The sequence below is a fragment of the Salmo trutta genome, chromosome 2, assembly GCF_901001165.1.
Source record: "Salmo trutta chromosome 2, fSalTru1.1, whole genome shotgun sequence".
NCBI lineage: Eukaryota > Metazoa > Chordata > Actinopteri > Salmoniformes > Salmonidae > Salmo > Salmo trutta.
In genome coordinates this window covers 26,912,684-26,929,992 of record NC_042958.1, presented here as the reverse complement: position 1 = coordinate 26,929,992, position 17,309 = coordinate 26,912,684, and the positions used below count along the sequence as shown (strand labels likewise).

General features: G+C 45.7%; 1 protein-coding gene across 1 annotated transcript in view; it reads left to right on the top strand.

Moving 5' to 3' along the window:
* LOC115153939 (zinc finger E-box-binding homeobox 1) overlaps positions 1–16,413 on the top strand; it is a 69,441-nt gene extending 53,028 nt beyond the window's left edge. Inside the window, exons 3-9 of the mRNA XM_029699647.1 lie at positions 2,753–2,911; positions 4,176–4,378; positions 5,489–5,594; positions 6,077–6,516; positions 6,776–8,158; positions 12,356–12,536; positions 13,360–16,413. Of these exons, the coding sequence (XP_029555507.1) occupies positions 2,753–2,911; positions 4,176–4,378; positions 5,489–5,594; positions 6,077–6,516; positions 6,776–8,158; positions 12,356–12,536; positions 13,360–14,333 (3,446 nt within the window). The 3' untranslated portion in view covers positions 14,334–16,413. The remainder of the gene's footprint in view (positions 1–2,752; positions 2,912–4,175; positions 4,379–5,488; positions 5,595–6,076; positions 6,517–6,775; positions 8,159–12,355; positions 12,537–13,359) is intronic.
* Positions 16,414–17,309: the final 896 nt, after the last annotated feature.

Below are 17,309 nucleotides of genomic sequence, written 5' to 3'. Positions count from 1 at the left end.
AAAGAGAGGGAAACCAACAGACAGATAGAGTGCTGTGAAAGTTGTGTCGTGGATCCATCGTGACTGACTAAATCCTCCCAAACAGGTTAAAGAAGGATTTTTAAGCCTTGAGACAATTGAGACGCGGATTGTGTATGTGTGCCATTCAGAGGGTGAATGGGCAAGACAAAAGATTGAAGTGTCTGTGTCTTTGAACGGGGTATGGTAGTAGGTACCAGCGTGTCAAGAACTGCAACGCTGCTGGGTTTTTCCACGCGTAACTGTTTCCTGTGTGTGTCAAGAATGGTCCACCACCCAAAGGACATCCAGCCAACTTGACGCAATTGTGCGAAGCATTAGAGTCAACATGGGCCAGCATCCCTGTGGAATGATTTCGACACCTTGTAGTCCATGCCCAGACAAATTGAGGCTGTTCTGAGGGCAAAGGAAGTGCAACTCAATAATAGGAAGGTGTTCTTAATGTTTTGTACACTCAGTGTATAGCATAGATAGGATATACCTCACATTCATCCCAGGTTCCACCACACTGGCTTGCATCCTGTTGTTTCAATATTATTTTAATGGACTGGGTCTATGTGAGACTATCACTCACTCTCTGTTGTGAAACTGCTTATCTCTGAGACACGTTGGCTCCCCCTCTCCTTCCCTTATAGAGGGTACCTAACAGGGCCAGGATGCACGGCCACAGGAAGTAGGGGTCAAAGGTGAGTCCAGTTCAACCAGGACAGGAAATGCTGACGTTGTCATCTTGTAAAGTTAGGAACATGGGATACTGCTGTAGGCTAGGATTTCACTTTTTATTTAAGCACAAGGTTAGAGGGTTTTTACATCAAGGTTTGACGCTGGATGTTGAACGGTATGTATAACAAAATGCATTTTGAATGAATCTTCTTTATAGTTTAGTCAGAACTCCAGAGTCTGTCCAGGTTTTCCACTCGTCCTTCAGTTCATTCACGTCCAATGTGTCAGCACACAAATGGTCTGAGAGGGATGTTTGCCCACTTTTCATGTACTGCCTGACTGGCTTTGAACCATGTAGCCTTCAGCTCTAATTTAGAGAGACAGCAAGGGGGCCTTAACCATAACAACCAGAGACCTGGAAGTGCCGACCCTCAGAGCGACCTCTCACACACAGTCTCCCGGGGTAGCTGTGTGTGTTGGAGGGCTGTTACATCATTCTGAGAGCCAGAGTGAGGCAGGGGTCAGGTAACTGTAGATACAGCAACAACAACAAAAGCAATGCGCGTGATTGGGTAAACAGGCTGTTATTTAGCTGTGTCATGTTATTAAAAGAAAGTGGAAATCTTCAAAATCCATCTCAGTGAAGAGCTGTTAAGATGTTCCTGAATGGTTGAGAGAGAGAGAGAGAGAGAGATGGTTCCACTGAGGTCATGGGAAGTAAAGCTGTGGCTTAATGTGAGGGTTAGGAGGCCCTCATCTGTTTCTGCCCCCTCCATCCCTCCATTCTGTACTGAGGATGCATATAATCCTGCAATCTGACTTTCTCAGCACCTGGCACTAGAGCTCTCTCTCTCTCTCTCGCTCTCTCTCGCTCAAACATACACTGTGTTGGCCACTCTCTTTCACTCACATTCCCTTTCACTCTCTCATTCTCCTTCCTCTCCCTTCTTTGATGTGAGGCTGCGGGATGGGGGTGGTTCCGCTGAAAGTATTTAATCACCATGGTAACCAGTAACTGTGTTTACCGTGTGGTTGGCGTGGGGATGTGTGTTCCGTGTGTTCCGTGTAGTGGAACCGTCCATTTCTCACCGTGTCTCATCGCTGTTATAATGCACAGGAGAGCGTCAGGAGAGGGCTGGGCCCTGCAGGAGGAGAGCTGTTGGAATTTACTGGGCCTGCCGGGCTTGCTGAGTCACGGAGCGTACAAGTTCTCATTGCTCCCATCTGACACAGCAACACACAGCTGGGTCTCACTGTCAGACCTTTACAGCCCTTTACGCTCACAGAACAACCTCAACCCAACACTAAAGAAACTAGCAGGAGAATTCAATTCCCCCGGCCTACAGCGTCTGCTCAGTAAATGAAACGGTTGCATAATGTTTTATCTCTTTAGGGAGGTCAACGTTGTTGTTAGGTGTTTCATCATCACCATCATCCTCTCACTTCCTTCGGTCCAACAGGATAATAGAACTCTCCCCCCTTGTTTTCACTGGTTTTTAAGGGTTAATAATAATAATACTACTTAATAATAATGATGCTAGGTGTATTTCTGTGTTTTTTTAACTGCTGACACACTGTACTCTGTTCCTGTATGTGCTCCAGGATGTGAGGCAGAGAGACGGAAGCTTTTCATTTCCTAACTGTGTCCTCAGGTTACACTGCTGCCTACAGCTCCTTAATTAGCCCTCATTAGTGGAGCGACGGCAGCTGATGTGATGCGGAGGAGAGAACATGCTCCCTGATAACGGATAACGGATCTCATTTACTGGGCTATTGGGATATTAGGCACCACAGTGGGAAAGTTGTTATTTCTTATCCAGAGAGGTTTATGCAGGCCTGGGGATTTAGGAGCTATGGGGATTATTTGGTTCTGGGGGGTGCATTAGACTGGACTGACTTACCTGTGTATCTGGTTGGAGGTCACAGTTCTAATTAAGAATCATGTTTTTTAGATAGAAGGAACATGATAACATGATGTATTACAATGGTGAGGTCTTAGAACAATGGAGAGGTCCTTGATGTCCTTTCCTCATGTCCTTGTGTAAACAGTCGTCCTGTCTCTGGGTTACAGCGAGGGAGGACTGTGGTTCAGACAGGGAGGACGATGGCAGGACGGATGCTCTGGTGGAAGAGATGCTGCAGCAGGGAGACACGGCCGTCATTTACCCAGAAGCCCCGGAGGACGAGCCACGCCAAGGGACCCCCGAGGCCAGCGGACATGACGAGAACGGTATGTACAACACTCACACCACCTGTTAATCTACTCTCCACTGTTCGACGCTGTACAGGGCCAAACTACTGCTTTTCTTTTCTCACTGGTAGTTCATTGATTGATACATCATTTAACTGATTAGCCAGAGGATTCCACTCACACACATAGCGTCCCAGGTCTGAACTAAGAACAGCAGAGCAAGAGCAGTGCACAAAAAAAACAACACTGCACACTTTTCTACCCCTACCCCCCAAATGTGGACTCTACACAATAGCGCTTTACACACAACGCCTCCACCTCTGGGTCTGCAGGTTTTATGCCTCCAGGAAAAACCTTGTTGTTCTGACTTCCGTCTCTTCCTCTGAAGGTGTTAACCCCCCCATCCATTAACACAAACACTCTCTCTGCTGTAAATGGACACACACTGGGCTCTTTATGAGTTAAGGGCTTTTGGCTGTTACCTGTCAGCCTCACAGGAGGAAAAAACAGCAAAAAGCAACACGTCTGTGTGAGTGATGAGTCACTAGTACCTACCTGGGTGATAATGTGTGTGTGTGTGTGCGCGTGTGTGTGTGTGTGTGTGTGTGTGTGTGTGTGTGTGTGTGTGTGTGTGTGTGTGTGCGTGCATGCGTGCGTGCGTGTGTGAGAGAGAGAGAGAGAGAGAGAGAGAGAGAGATAATGTGTGTGTGTGTTCACATCCTGAGAGGTTCACCTGGCCAGCAGGGAGGCTTAATACATCACCTGTTAACAGGTAATACTTTACCTGTGTGGGACCCAGTGGAGCATACCAACCCTGGGGACCTGGAGCTGGGTGTTTTTTATGTCTTCTCACCGTGTTCTACCGTGTTTCCAGACGGATTTTATCCAACGTCTGGGCATTCATTTGAAACAAATGGGTGGTTTTTTTTTATATATTTTTTTAAGATATAGGCCTTGAATTCCAATATTTTAAAGACACATAGACTAGTCACGTTACTCATGTAAACTGGTGCCGTTGAGTGCACTTTTCCGACTCCGAGAGCAGGAGTGTTGTGACACCTGTTACATTACTAATGAATAACCAACAGTATCCAGCCAGCAGGTGAGAGTATGTTGCAGCATCTGTCATGTAGTTAGTGTTTACAGAGGATCGGTCAGTACCGGGTGAAATAGGTGAAACAGCAGTCCAATCAACCACATCAAAGAATCCTTACTCTCTATTGACCCTCTGATTAGTCTACAGACCTCTCCACACCCACTCACATGCTCCCTCCCTCCCTGTCTCTCTACTCCTCCCCACCAGGCACTCCGGATGCGTTCTCCCAGCTCCTCACCTGTCCCTACTGCTCCCGCGGCTACAAGCGTTACACGTCCCTGAAGGAGCACATCAAGCTGCGCCACGAGAAGAGCGAGGACAACTTCAGCTGCTCCCAGTGCAGCTACACTTTTGCCTACCGCACGCAGCTGGAGAGACACATGACGGTCCACAAAGCTGGTAGAGACCAGGTACTTATAGACACAACCCTACACATAACATTTATAGATAGATACACAACTATACCTGCTGTTTGTTAACTACTAGCTACAGCACTGCGTAGTGTGTAGTAAAGATTATGTACACTCTAAAAAAACGTGTTTTTACAGTAACTTAACTGTAAGTTATGGTTAAAAAAAAAGTACATTATGTTACCGTAAATTCCAAAGAAACTTACGGTAACATAATTTTTTACAGTAACTTAGGGGGTTCCCGAGTGGCGCAGCGGTCTAAGGTACTGCATCTCAGTGCAAGAGGCATCAATGCAGTCCCTGGTTGAACTTTTTTTCATTATTTTTTTCACACCTTTATTTAACCAGGTAGGCCAGTTGAGAACAAGTTTTCATTTACAACTGCGACCTGGCCAAGATAAAGCAAAGCAGTGCGACAAAAACACTGGGATTGGGAGTCCCATAGGGCGGCGCACAATTGGCCAGCGTAGTCTGGGTTTGGCCGGGGTAGGCCGTCACTGTAAATAAGAACTTGTTATTAACTAACTTGCCTAGTTAAATAAAGGTTAAATTAAAAAAATTAAGAAAAAAAAAAATTACAGGTTATTATTGTTACCAATTTATAATTTTTTTTTTACAGTGTACACTCTTAGAAAAAAAGGTGCTATCTAGAACCTTAAAGGGTTCTTCAGCTGTCCCCATAGGAGAACCCTTTGAAGAATCCTTTTTGGTTCCAGGTAGAACCATTCTGGGTTCGATGTAGAACCCTTTCTACAGAAGGTTCTACAGGTTCTACATGGAACTCAAAAGGGTTCTACCTGGAAAAAAAGGGTTATCCTATGGAGACAGCCGAAGAACTCTTTTGGAGCCATTTTTTCTAAGAGTATAGATAAAAGGTGATGTGAACTTCGTGTCCGAAACACAGGAAGTGGGAAAGTAGGCTCATGGCATGTGCTCAGTGTTGATCACATCCATGATGAATTTAATATCCTGGTATTTAACCATTGTTTTTAGCCATTGTTTAAAGTGGTTGTTTCATGGATTGAAAGTAGCACAAAGTGCCTGTTTCCATGAGTGTGTGACTGAAGTGAACTGACCATCCCCCTCACCCTCTCTCCCTTTGTCTGACAGAGGCACGTGACGCAGTCGGGGGGCAACCGCAAATTCAACTGCACCGAATGTGAAAAAGCATTTAAGTACAAGCACCACCTGAAGGAGCACCTACGCATCCACAGCGGTGAGTGGACCCCTCAGTGTGTGTGTGTGTGTGTGTGTGTGTGTGTGTGTGTGTGTGTGTGTGTGTGTGTGTGTGTGTGTGTGTGTGTGTGTGTGTGTGTGTGTGTGTGTGCATTTTGTGATGTGGAAAAAAGGTTGGGGTAATTGTAGACGTGAGTTTCTATTGGCCACACCATCCGCACCAATGTTTCTGCCTCCATCCAACAAATATTTATGTTTAGTAACTCTGTGTATTCATGTGACCTTGATTGTGTTTCGGAGCATTGTGCTTCGTCCTAATGTGACATAATTGTGTTTCTTTTGGAGGCTCCGGCCAACAACTAGAGAGTATTTCCCAATGGACCCATTATCCTCAGCCTTTAAGCGTCATTGAAATGCATTAGTCCCTTTTTCCCCGAGGAGATTGATTCATTTAGCTCTGTTCCTAATGGAGGTCATGTGTGTGTGTGTGTGTTGTCTGTGCATGGCCGTCTGTCTCTACAGGAGAGAAGCCGTACGAGTGCTCCAACTGTAAGAAGCGTTTCTCCCACTCGGGCTCCTACAGTTCCCACATCAGCAGTAAGAAGTGCATCAGCGTGATCTCAGCAGTCAACGGCCGCCCCCGGCCCAGCGCCAAGGCGTCCCAGTGCCCGTCCCCAGCCATGCCCGCCTCGCCCTCCTCCACCACACGCACACAGATCTGGGATAAACCTTTACAGGAGCAACTACCCCTCAATCAGATCAAGAGCGAGCCAGTGGACTATGAGTACAAGGCCATGGTGTTGTCTCCAGCAACGACGGGAGGAAACGGTCATGGAGGAGGGGTGTTAAACGGGGTTCCCTCGGCCCCCCTGCAGGGTGCGGTGCAGGCTGTGATGCTCCCCACCATGGGTCTGGTATCTCCCATCAGCATCAACCTGGCAGACCTGCAGAACATCTTGAAGGTGATTTGTAAACTTGTAATAGGACTAAAGTGTACTCTGTATTTAATAATTTAATTGTAGTTCAAATGCAACTTTTTTTTAAGGGGGTAGATCAGCTTTAATATTGCGAATAGATTGTAGCTTCCATCAATGTAATTGTCTGCATCATCAGTTCAAATACAACTTACAATTCATGAAATACTTGTCATGAGCTGCTTGTTGCTATTTGTACAATTATTTGTTGAACAATGAACAAACCATTATCATCTTCATCTTGAAGGTGGCGGTGGATGGTAACATGATCAGACAGATGTTGGAGAACAACGCCAAGGCAGTGGGGACCGGCACAGGGGCGACGGGTGTTCCTCACCAGCAGCTCATCTCAGCCATCAGTCTGCCCATCATCGGTCAGGACGGCAACGCCACCAAGATCATCATCAACTACAGCCTCGATCCCAGCCAGACCCAGCTCACTGCCCAGAACCTGAAGAAGGAACCTCAGACCCTGGCTACAATGCCAGGTCAGCCCCAGGCTCAGCCCCCGACCGAAGCTGCCATAGAGCCCTGCAGCAAGGCCCAGCAGAGACTCCCAGAGGACCTGACACTCAGCAGGCCCCCCAGGAACAAAGAGGAGAAGATGGAAGAGGAAAACGAGAAGGAGGAGGGGGAGGAGACCACTAAGACCTGTCTGCTCTGTGACGACTGCCCCGGCGGTCTGGACGTGCTCCACACACTCGAGCACTGTAAGAAAGCCTCAGGCATCAGGATCAATGGGGACAAATCAGAGTCGGCCATCGCCTCGTTACTGTCCGAGGGGGTCGGGAACCAGCCCAAGAACCTTCTGTCCCTCCTCAAGGCCTACTTCGCCTTAAACGCTGAGCCAACCAAGGAGGAGCTCAGCAAGATCTCAGATTCAGTCAGCCTGCCCACCGACGTGGTCAAGAAGTGGTTCGACAAGATGCAGAGCAGTCAGGTCTCACTAGGAGCTCCGACACCTCCGTCTGAGGAAGAGGGACCCTTGTCTGAGAGTCCTGGGGCCATGGTTGTGTCCCCTAAGGTAAGACCAGAGCAGGACACAGAGGGTCCCACCATGATGCAATCCGGCCCAGCCGAGGCCACTCCGGCTGAGGTTAACGGCTCCATGCGCTCCCCGGCCTCCCCCACACCACTAAACCTGACCGCCGGGGGGCCCGTCCCAGCCAAACCCTCCTCCTCGGACAGCATTGATGGCCCTCTGGACCTGTCGCTACCAAAGCCCACCCGAGACGAGGCCGCAGCCACCGCCACTTACCACGCCGCTGTTTACTCCCATCAGGACGAACCCCTGAACTTGACGAAGACTTGCACAACAAAGAAAGAACTTCCGCTCGCCAGCGCCTCTGGCCACCACGTGACTAGTCAACCTGTGTCCCTGTACACCGCTAGCCCACAAAGTGCCAACCCCATCAGTATCATGACCACTCAGCTGCCCAGCGGGACCATTTATGCCATCACTGACCAGGGCCGTGCGGGCATGCCCTGCCTCCGGGCAGTTACCACCAGTAACAACCAGACTATCCTCATCCCACAGCTGGCCTATACCTATACCACTACAGCTACAGCCAACAGCCCTGCAGGGACAGAGACACAGGAGAAGACCACACTGCAGGTCAATGGCATCAAGGTTGGTTAATCAATCAATCATTCAAATGTATTTATGTAGCCCTTTTTCACAGCAACAGTTGTCACGTTGTGCTTTTCAGTAACCCAGCCACAGGCGGCTGGTGGCACCTTTATGTGGGAGGATGGGCTCAAATATGCTGGAATGGAATAAATGGAACGGTATCAAACACAGCCTCACGTTATAAAAACAGGAGATGGGCTCTTGCTCTTATTAGCTATTCCGGCTCGCAAAAGCCAAGGCTTGTGTAAGGCCGCTTACTTACTTTACTTATCAAACACAGCGTTTCCATGTTCATGATACCGTTCCATTTACTCCATTCCAGACATTGTTATGAGCTGTCCTCCCCTCACCAGCCTCCTGTGAACCCAGCCTTGACCCCCCCAAGGACAAAGCAGCGGGAGGGTTTACATTTACATTTTGGTCAATAACAAAGGCCTAGCAGATGCTCTTTTCAAGTCAGTTGCAATAAAAGCATCTGCTGTGTCTGTATGACTACACATAGAAAAAAGGGTTCCAAAAGGTTTCTTTGGCTGTCCCCATAGGAGAACCCTTTTTGGTTCCAGGTAGAACCTTTTTGGTTCCAGGTAGAACTATTTTGGGTTCCATGAAGAACCCTCTGTGTAAAGGGTTCTACATGGAACTCAAAAGGGTTCTACCTGGAACCAAAAGGGTTCAACCTGGAATCAAAAAGGGTTCTCCTATGGGGACAGCCGAAGAACCCTTTTAGGTTCTAGATGGCACCTTTTTTTCTAAGATTGTACTATGGAAATTTGTTTGTCAGTTAGAGAGAAAACTACATGAAAACAGTCTAGCATGAGTGGTATTGCAGGTGCAATACTGAGAATCATGTTTTCTTGCTTAGTCTCTCCGAACAGCACGTTGCTGTTTGTTCCTCTCTGACTGACTTGGCTCATGTTTAATGAGGGAGGATTTACTGGAAGAATAGGAAGTTCTCAGTATAATCATCCCTCCTATATCTCATTCTACCTGTTTCATCTGCTTTGAGTAAAATAGTAAGGCCTAGGACAGATCCCTCCCTCAACACTTCAGCGTCTATAGGCCCTTTAGGGCTTCAGTTCTCTTGGATCTGGCCCACTGCAATTTAGCCATACTAAGAAGGTTAAGCTCCACCTATTGAGCTGGAGATATGGGAACTGTCCTCAGTCTCAGCTGAATGAGTTTGTCTCCTGGAGCTCTGGGTGGAGGCGGTGGTATTTTGGCACCGCTGTCTTTGTCTCCTGTGATGAACTGTTTAGTTTCAGCGCTGGGAGGAGGGTTAAAGGTGGACTGGAGTACTCAAGGGAGGAGTTCTAGCGCTCCTCTCTTCCCTCGCTCTTGGGTGAAAGACGGAGAGAGAGGTGGTATAAAATTAAATTGGGTTTCAAGCAATAGTATACTCCCAATACATTTATTGCGGCTCATGATATGTGAATGTTCAAAATGTGAAATTAGTTAAACTATTAGTGTCAAAATGTTTTAAAAATGTCTAACATGCTAACAAGCTATACAACAGAGGAAAAATCCCGGATGTATTATATACAGAAAGTGCCATTCTGAATTCTGCCAAAAAACTCTCATGCAGTAGTATTAGAAGTAAGAGCCAGGCCACTTAATGATCCATAATGATGGATAGAAGAGCCATCACTCCCCCAGCCCAGCACTGTGCTGCTGCTGTCACCGAGCCAGAAGACATGAGGCAGCACTTACTGTAGAGACCTATTGATTGGTAGGAATCTGTTTAAAGGCCCAGCCTCCTGTCTCACCATTGATTTTTTGTTGTTGTATTATGCTTTCCTGTTAAGTGGACTGGCATAGAGCATGCCTTGTTAAAAGCCCTCGCTGTACGTATAGGTATTATATATCAGTTCCTTAACGATGCTGATGCTACTGTGCTGTACTTCCTCTCTCTCTCAGTGTCTCAGTGTTGAATACTCAGTTGTAGTATGCTTCCGGAATGGCACCTTATTCTCTATATTAGGGTTCTGATGATAACTGACGAGTTTGGTCTGCTTCGTGTTGTCATTGTTGCCATGGGAAAATTATTATGATACCGGTATCATCCCGACTCTACCTTTTGTAGTGCACTACTTTTGACCAGAGGTCACTATGGGCCCTGGTCAAAAGTAGTGCACTATAAAGGGAATAGGGTGCCATTTGGGACAAATCCATATGCAACCTACACCCAGGAAGGGATGGGCGCAGTAAAGGGTGTTTCTGAGGGGTTTTTACTCACCATTGATGAGTCATGATGATGGGGATGACTGGTTTTCAGGGTCAACACCAAGGTGGGATGATATCATCGTGATGGTCTTTTTCACTCAGCCAATAAAAAGTGTTACTAGCCGTTTGGTTCGGATGAGGTTATGGTACCTTGAGAGCTATAGAAAGAATGTGGTATTAGTCAGCCTACACCATCACTTCATGACATGCCGTAGCACTCACGTCTGTAGCCATGAAGTGCTTTGAAAGGCTGCTCATGGTTCACATCAACACCATTATCCCAGAAACCTTAGACCCACTCCAATTTGCATACCGCCCCAACAGATCCACAGATGATGCAATCTCTATTGCACTCCGCACTGCCCTTTCCCACCTGGACAAAAGGAACACCTATGTGAGAATGCTATTCATTGACTACAGCTCAGCGTTCAACGCCATAGTGCCCTCAAAGCTCATCAATAAGCTAAGGACCCTGGGACTAAGCACCTCCCTCTGCAACTGGATCCTGGACTTCCTGACGGGCCGCCCCCAGGTGGTAAGGGTAGGCAACAACACATCCGCCACGCTGATCCTCAACACGGGGGCCCGTCAGGTGCGTGCTCAGCCCCTTCTGTACTCCCTGTTCACTCATGACTGCACAGCCAGGCACAACTCCAACACCATCATTAAGTTTGCCGATGACACAACAGTGGTAGGCCTGATCACCGACAACGACGAGACAGCCTATAGGGAGAAGGTAAGAGACCTGGCAGTGTGTTGCCAGGACAACAACCTCTCCCTCAACGTGATCAAGACAAAGGAGATGATTGTGGACTACAGGAAAAAGAGGACCGAGCACGCCCCCATTCTCCTCAACGGGGCTGCAGTGGAGCAGGTTGAGAGCTTCAAGTTCCTTGATGTCCACATCACCAACAAACTAACATGGTCCAAGCACACCAAGACAGTCGTGAAGAGGGCACGACAAAACCTATTCCCCCTCGGGAGACTGAAAAGATTTGGTATGAGTCCTCAGATCCTCAAAAGGTCCTACAGCTGCACCATCGAAAGGATCATGACTGGTTGCATCACTGCCTGGTATGGCAACTCCTCGGCCTCCGACCGCAAGGCACTACAGAGGGTAGTGCGCATGGCTCAGTACATTACCGGTGCCAAGCTTCCTCTATACCATGCGATGTCAGAGGAAGGCCCTAATAATTGTCAAAGACTCCAGCCACCCTAGTCAGCGACTGTTCTTTCTGCTACCACACGGCAAGCAGTACCGGAGCACCAAGTCTAGGTCCAAGAGGCTTCTAAACAGCTTCTACCACCAAGCCATAAGAGTCCTGAACACCTAATCAAATGACTACCCAGACTATTTGCATTGCAACCCCCCCCCCCCACCCCCTTTTACACTGCTGCTACTCTCTGTTGTTATCATCTATGCATAGTTACTTTAATAACTCTACCCATATGTACATATTACCTCAACTAACCGGTGCCCCGCACATTGACTGTATATATACCCCCTGTATATAGTCTCGCTATTGTTATTTTACTACTGCTGTTTAATTACTTGTTACTTTTATTTCTTATTCTTATCCGTATTTAAAAACTTTTTTTTCTGCATTGTTGGTTAGGGGCTCGTAAGTAAGCATTTCACTGTAAGGTCCTGTTGTATCCGGTGCATGCGACTAATAACATTTGATTTGATTTGTTTTCCTTGAGAAACAGAATGACAAACCAAAAAAACACCTCCACCAAATCACTTCCATCTCTAAATTGCCTGTATTATTGTCTTGCACATATTGTTAACCGTTATAATCCGAGAATGACACTTCATGACACTTCTCCTGGCCTCTCTATAACTGTATTACTGTAGTACTGTTACAATTGATACTTAAAAACAGTAAACATTATATTACATATATCCATACATATTAGATCTGACATAATACATTATAAATGATATATTCTCATGTATTGATATTTGTTGTTCAGGAGGAGCGTCAGGACACCAGCTCAGAGGGTGTGTCCACCATGGAAGAGCTGAACGACTCAGACTCCGCCCCTTCCAGGAAGAAAATGAGGAAAACGGAGAGTGGGATGTATGCCTGCGACCTGTGTGACAAGATCTTCCAGAAGAGCAGCTCTCTGCTCCGACATAAATACGAACACACAGGTACATCAGGGACTAGATCAATCAGACCTGGGTCATGTTCTTTAGGGTGCAACATGCAGCGAATCGCTTTGCAACTGAAAAATAAAATGCTCACATAGTACCTCCCCATTTTAGACAGTTTTCTTCCATTTCATACCTCCTGAACATCAGCCTCACTGCACCTCCCCAGAGAGACCTCAGGAAAACATGAGGCGAAGTGAAACTGAAGGGGGAAATTTCAGAAATCACACACTGACTGCAAAGTTGTTATACCAGTGTATATTGCAGAAGGGCGGTGGACACCACCATTCCAGCAGCTATTACCCAATAAACACACACACGCACTCCACCAGGACTCCCCCTGCCAACCACATTACCTTCCGGTATGAAATGTTGAAGGGATGTTGCATCAGAGCTCTGTTAGTAATTTTAAATGAGAACATGGGTAGTGTTGTGGCCAAGCACAGGTCAACCCACTCTGAGGCGTTCTGTCTTTATGACTTTGATACCTGCCGTAGAACCACCGTTTTTACATCCAAATTCACTTTGTCCTGTTTTTGTGTTGTATTGTTTGCAATATTTACCATGGATACGTGATGATAAATAATATGGTTTTCACCGACCTTTGGCGCAATAATCAAAACCATTTCACGAGCACAACAGTCACGAGCACAACAGAATTACAACAGTTTGACCTGTACTTTTCAAGGAGGGTGCAACTCCTGTTACAAGCCCATACGGTGTTACTCTGTGATTTCACTCAACAATAATCCTGAGCCTGAATGTTTTATCACTCTGTTTCAGATACCTTTTTATTGACTGTTTATTTTCTCCCCTGCTACAGGCAAGCGACCCCACGAGTGCGGTATCTGCAGGAAGGCCTTCAAACACAAGCACCACTTGATAGAACACATGCGTCTCCACTCTGGAGAGAAACCCTACCAGTGCGACAAGTGTGGCAAGCGCTTCTCTCACTCGGGCTCCTACTCCCAGCACATGAACCACCGTTACTCCTATTGCAAGAAAGAGGCGCAGGAAGGAAGTCAGGGAGGTATAGGGGAGGAGGTGCTGGAGGAGGAGATGGAGAGCCCTGTGGGGTTGGCGCTGGGCCTCGGAGGGGAGCAGCAGGAGCTGTCAGACAGCAGGCCCACCTCCTCCCACCTGGACTCTGACGAGCGAGGGAGCAGCACCAGGGAGGACGAGGAGGAGAGCGAGGAGGAGGGAGAGGAGGAGGACATGGAGACAGCGGCAGGGGAGGAGGTGGAGGGGGATCCGGACAGAGTTCTGGATATGGATGATATACAGGTGGTGCGGATAGGAGACGAGGGAGGGGACGAGGAGGAAGAGGAAGAGGCGGAGGGGGAGAAGGAAGAAGACACTGGTCGAGAGGAGGGAGAGAATGAGGAAGAGCAGGGAGTGGAGAGAGTAGTGGTGGGGGGTGAAGGGGAGGAAGGAGAAGAAGGAGAAGAAGAGGAGGGGGTAGTGGGGGTTGAAGTAAAGGAGGAGCAGGAGGAAGAGGAGGTTACAGGGGAAAAGGCAGACACAAGGCAAGAGGAGGTACAGGAGAACAGGGAGAAAGAGGAGGAACATGGAGGTGAGAAGGAACAGGCTGAGGAGCAGGTGGAGGAGAAGCTGTCTGAGAAGGAGGAGACAATGGACACAGAGAAAGGATTGTCCTCGGAGGACCAGGAAGAGTCAGGGTCGAGGGCGGCGGAGGAAAGTGAGGTCATGAAAGAGAATGAAGGTGAAACAAACAGGAACACTGTTTCAGAAGACAAGAACCAGACACCGACAGGAGAGAAAGGAGATCCGAATTAAAACAAGGAGGAACCAGACCCGTGCTTCTTCCTTAATGAAATGGAAGGATCCTTTTTCCCCATGACATTGGGGGAGAGGATAGAGAGCTAAAGTTTGGATTGATCTGACGGACGCTGCATTTCAGTTCACTACTGTGTATGAATCCAGGTGTGCCTGAAAAAATACTAGTGGCTTTTTCCACAGGAGGAGAAACATTTTCAGTGTTAGAAAATGTATTTGTAAAAAACTAAAACACAAAGTTTAACAACAAAAAATGCATTATACGGACTTTGGAAGCTAGAGCCGACACGTTTTAGATAATGTTTTATTACTAAATCAACCTTGGGTCATTTCTTTTTATCAGTGTTACTAATTTTATCCCTCATATTTTAACCTTTAAAAACCTGTACAGTTAGGAGAGATTTCTATATCTTTTTATTGCCAATGAACAAAAAAATATCAGTATTTTATTAAGTTGGAGGAAAAAAGATCCTGTGCACTACAAGTGGCTTGGTTTACTTACGGCACTAACAGTTGTGTTGTCTACCCTTCAGTGTTATGGCACTAGACGTACAGTATACATCATCAGCATGTTAGCTGGTGATGTTAGCATACCTTTTGTTGTACATGGATTGTGAGCCTTAAAGAAGAAAATGATTGTGAGATGAGTTCATCCATGATGATATTCCAGTAGTTGATTACCTTTTAGATGAAGAAGAAGACAAGGGGAGTATCGAAGGAGTCTGCATTGATACATTGTTCTAAAATGTTCTGTTCGTTCGGTTGTTCATTTCATCAATCGGTTATCATCAGTGTTACATGTACAGAATCAGATCAAGCAGAATAAGAAAGAAGAACAATCGTGAGATCATTTGCCCCCTGAATCATATTCCCACTCCCAGCCTTATGCAAAACAAAAAGACATGATGCGTATCAAAAGTGCCATTGAATACTGCTGTTTTTCCTTAGCAGCTGTTGTCAGGTTGTTTCGAGGCCCAGATTTGATAGCAGCTCAAACGTGTCAACTCTTTCAGCCGATATCCTGTTGATTTTGGCTCACTACCACTAGTCCTGATGTTGTAGATTATAGCGTTACCATGAATTATAGTTTAGACATGAATTACATATTTGAGATAAAAGATCTGCCTCTTTTATAATCAGAGCAATCAAAGACTAAAAGGACTTACAATGCACATGTTTTAACGGAACGATGAAACATGATTTTGAAATATTTCCTGCCTTGAAATGTATAATTTCCCCCAGTCCAGTTCCAGTGCACTTGTTTAACACTTGTGAAACGCTCGCGCTCTCTTCAGGTAACAAAAGTAGGCAAATATGATCCCATAATGGTTATTCAGACAATATTTTTTACCTGTCAGTATTATTTTGTTGTTTTGTTGTTGGATTGTTCTGTATGTTCATGTTAAAATGTGTGTACTGTATGTTTTCAGAAAAGGCAGTATTTTTCCCATTCCCAATGATATGGGTTATCTGTTTAGTTATAGAAACATTTTATATTTATGTGTATTTTTTTTATTTTATATTTCTTTATAGTTATTTATTACACAATGTAGTGTACAATACTGTAGTTTGTATTAATACAATAATATATTTTAGTATGAAAATCATTTCAAATGTAAGCTGACTACAACAAAGGTGGGAACGAAAAAAAAAAGCTCTGGCATTTTGAAGTATGTTTTAGAACGAAAATACATCTAAAGTTGTCAACACACCCCACAAGCCTGAAATTGGAACATGTTACCTTTCTAAATCCATTCATTCTCATGTTAGTTTTTACCTTTTGCCCACTTTAATATGAAGCTACTGAAACCTTTTGAGAACTAACTGTGTCTAATAGCATGAGTGTGCTGTTGTATTGAAGGATGACCCTTAACCATGAACCTGTCCTTTTGCCAAGCCAAAATAATATTGAAGTTTTTGTGTTTTATTTGTGCCAATTTGTTACTTTGTATGTATACTACGTCAAGGCCACAACTTCTTTTATATGTATTTGTTTTAATCCATGATCATTTTTATAGTGATAGTTTTTGTTTCTTTTTTTCTATGACTCCCCATCTCACAATAAAATACATCAACTACATCCCCCTGGTTTGATCATCTATTTCTTCATGTATTTGCTTGTGTAATAAAGCTTTAGGCCAGCAATCAATCCGATCGTGCTTGGAGACAATGCGGCTGTTAAAGTTTGCGGAGATCGTATTTCAGGTAAACACTGCAGATGTCGGCTCAATTGGAAATTACCTTTAAATGTCAAATGCACTATGGTGCGGTTTCGGATTGAATCCCGCCCTTAGGGACATAGGCAGAATTTACCGTGAATGCAGTCTCCGCAAACGGGGGAACAATGCCTTTAAATTTCAGTCGAGCAATAACGCAGTTCTTCCTCAATACTTCTTGCGATACGGATTGAATCCAGCTCCTAATAAAACTCGGCGCCTGGAGAGATCAGTCAGGATTCCCTTCTGGGGTGTATTCAGTGAGGTGAAACATTCAGACCGTTGCAGGCAGATAGAAATGTAATGAATAGAGCTAACATGATCCCCCTATTTACCTGACATGTACAGTATCTCACCAAAGTGAGTACACCCCTCACATTTTTGTAAATATTTGAGTATACCTTTTCATGTGACAACACTGAAGAAATGACACTTTGCTACAATGTAAAGTAGTGAGTGTACAGCTTGTATAACAGTGTGAATTTGCTGTCCCCTCAAAATAACTCAACACACAGCCTGTAACGGTTGTCGTCGGATAAAACGGACCAAGACGCAGCGGGGAAATGTGCACTCATCTTCTTTTTTATTTACTTGGCAAAGAAGGTGAACCAAAAATAAACACGTACACAAAAAAGAAACAACAACGAATATCAGTCCTGTAAGGCTTGAAGCTATACACAGAAACATCTCCCACAAAACACTAATACAAACACATACCTATATATAGGACCCTCAATCAGAGGCAACTAAAAACACCTGC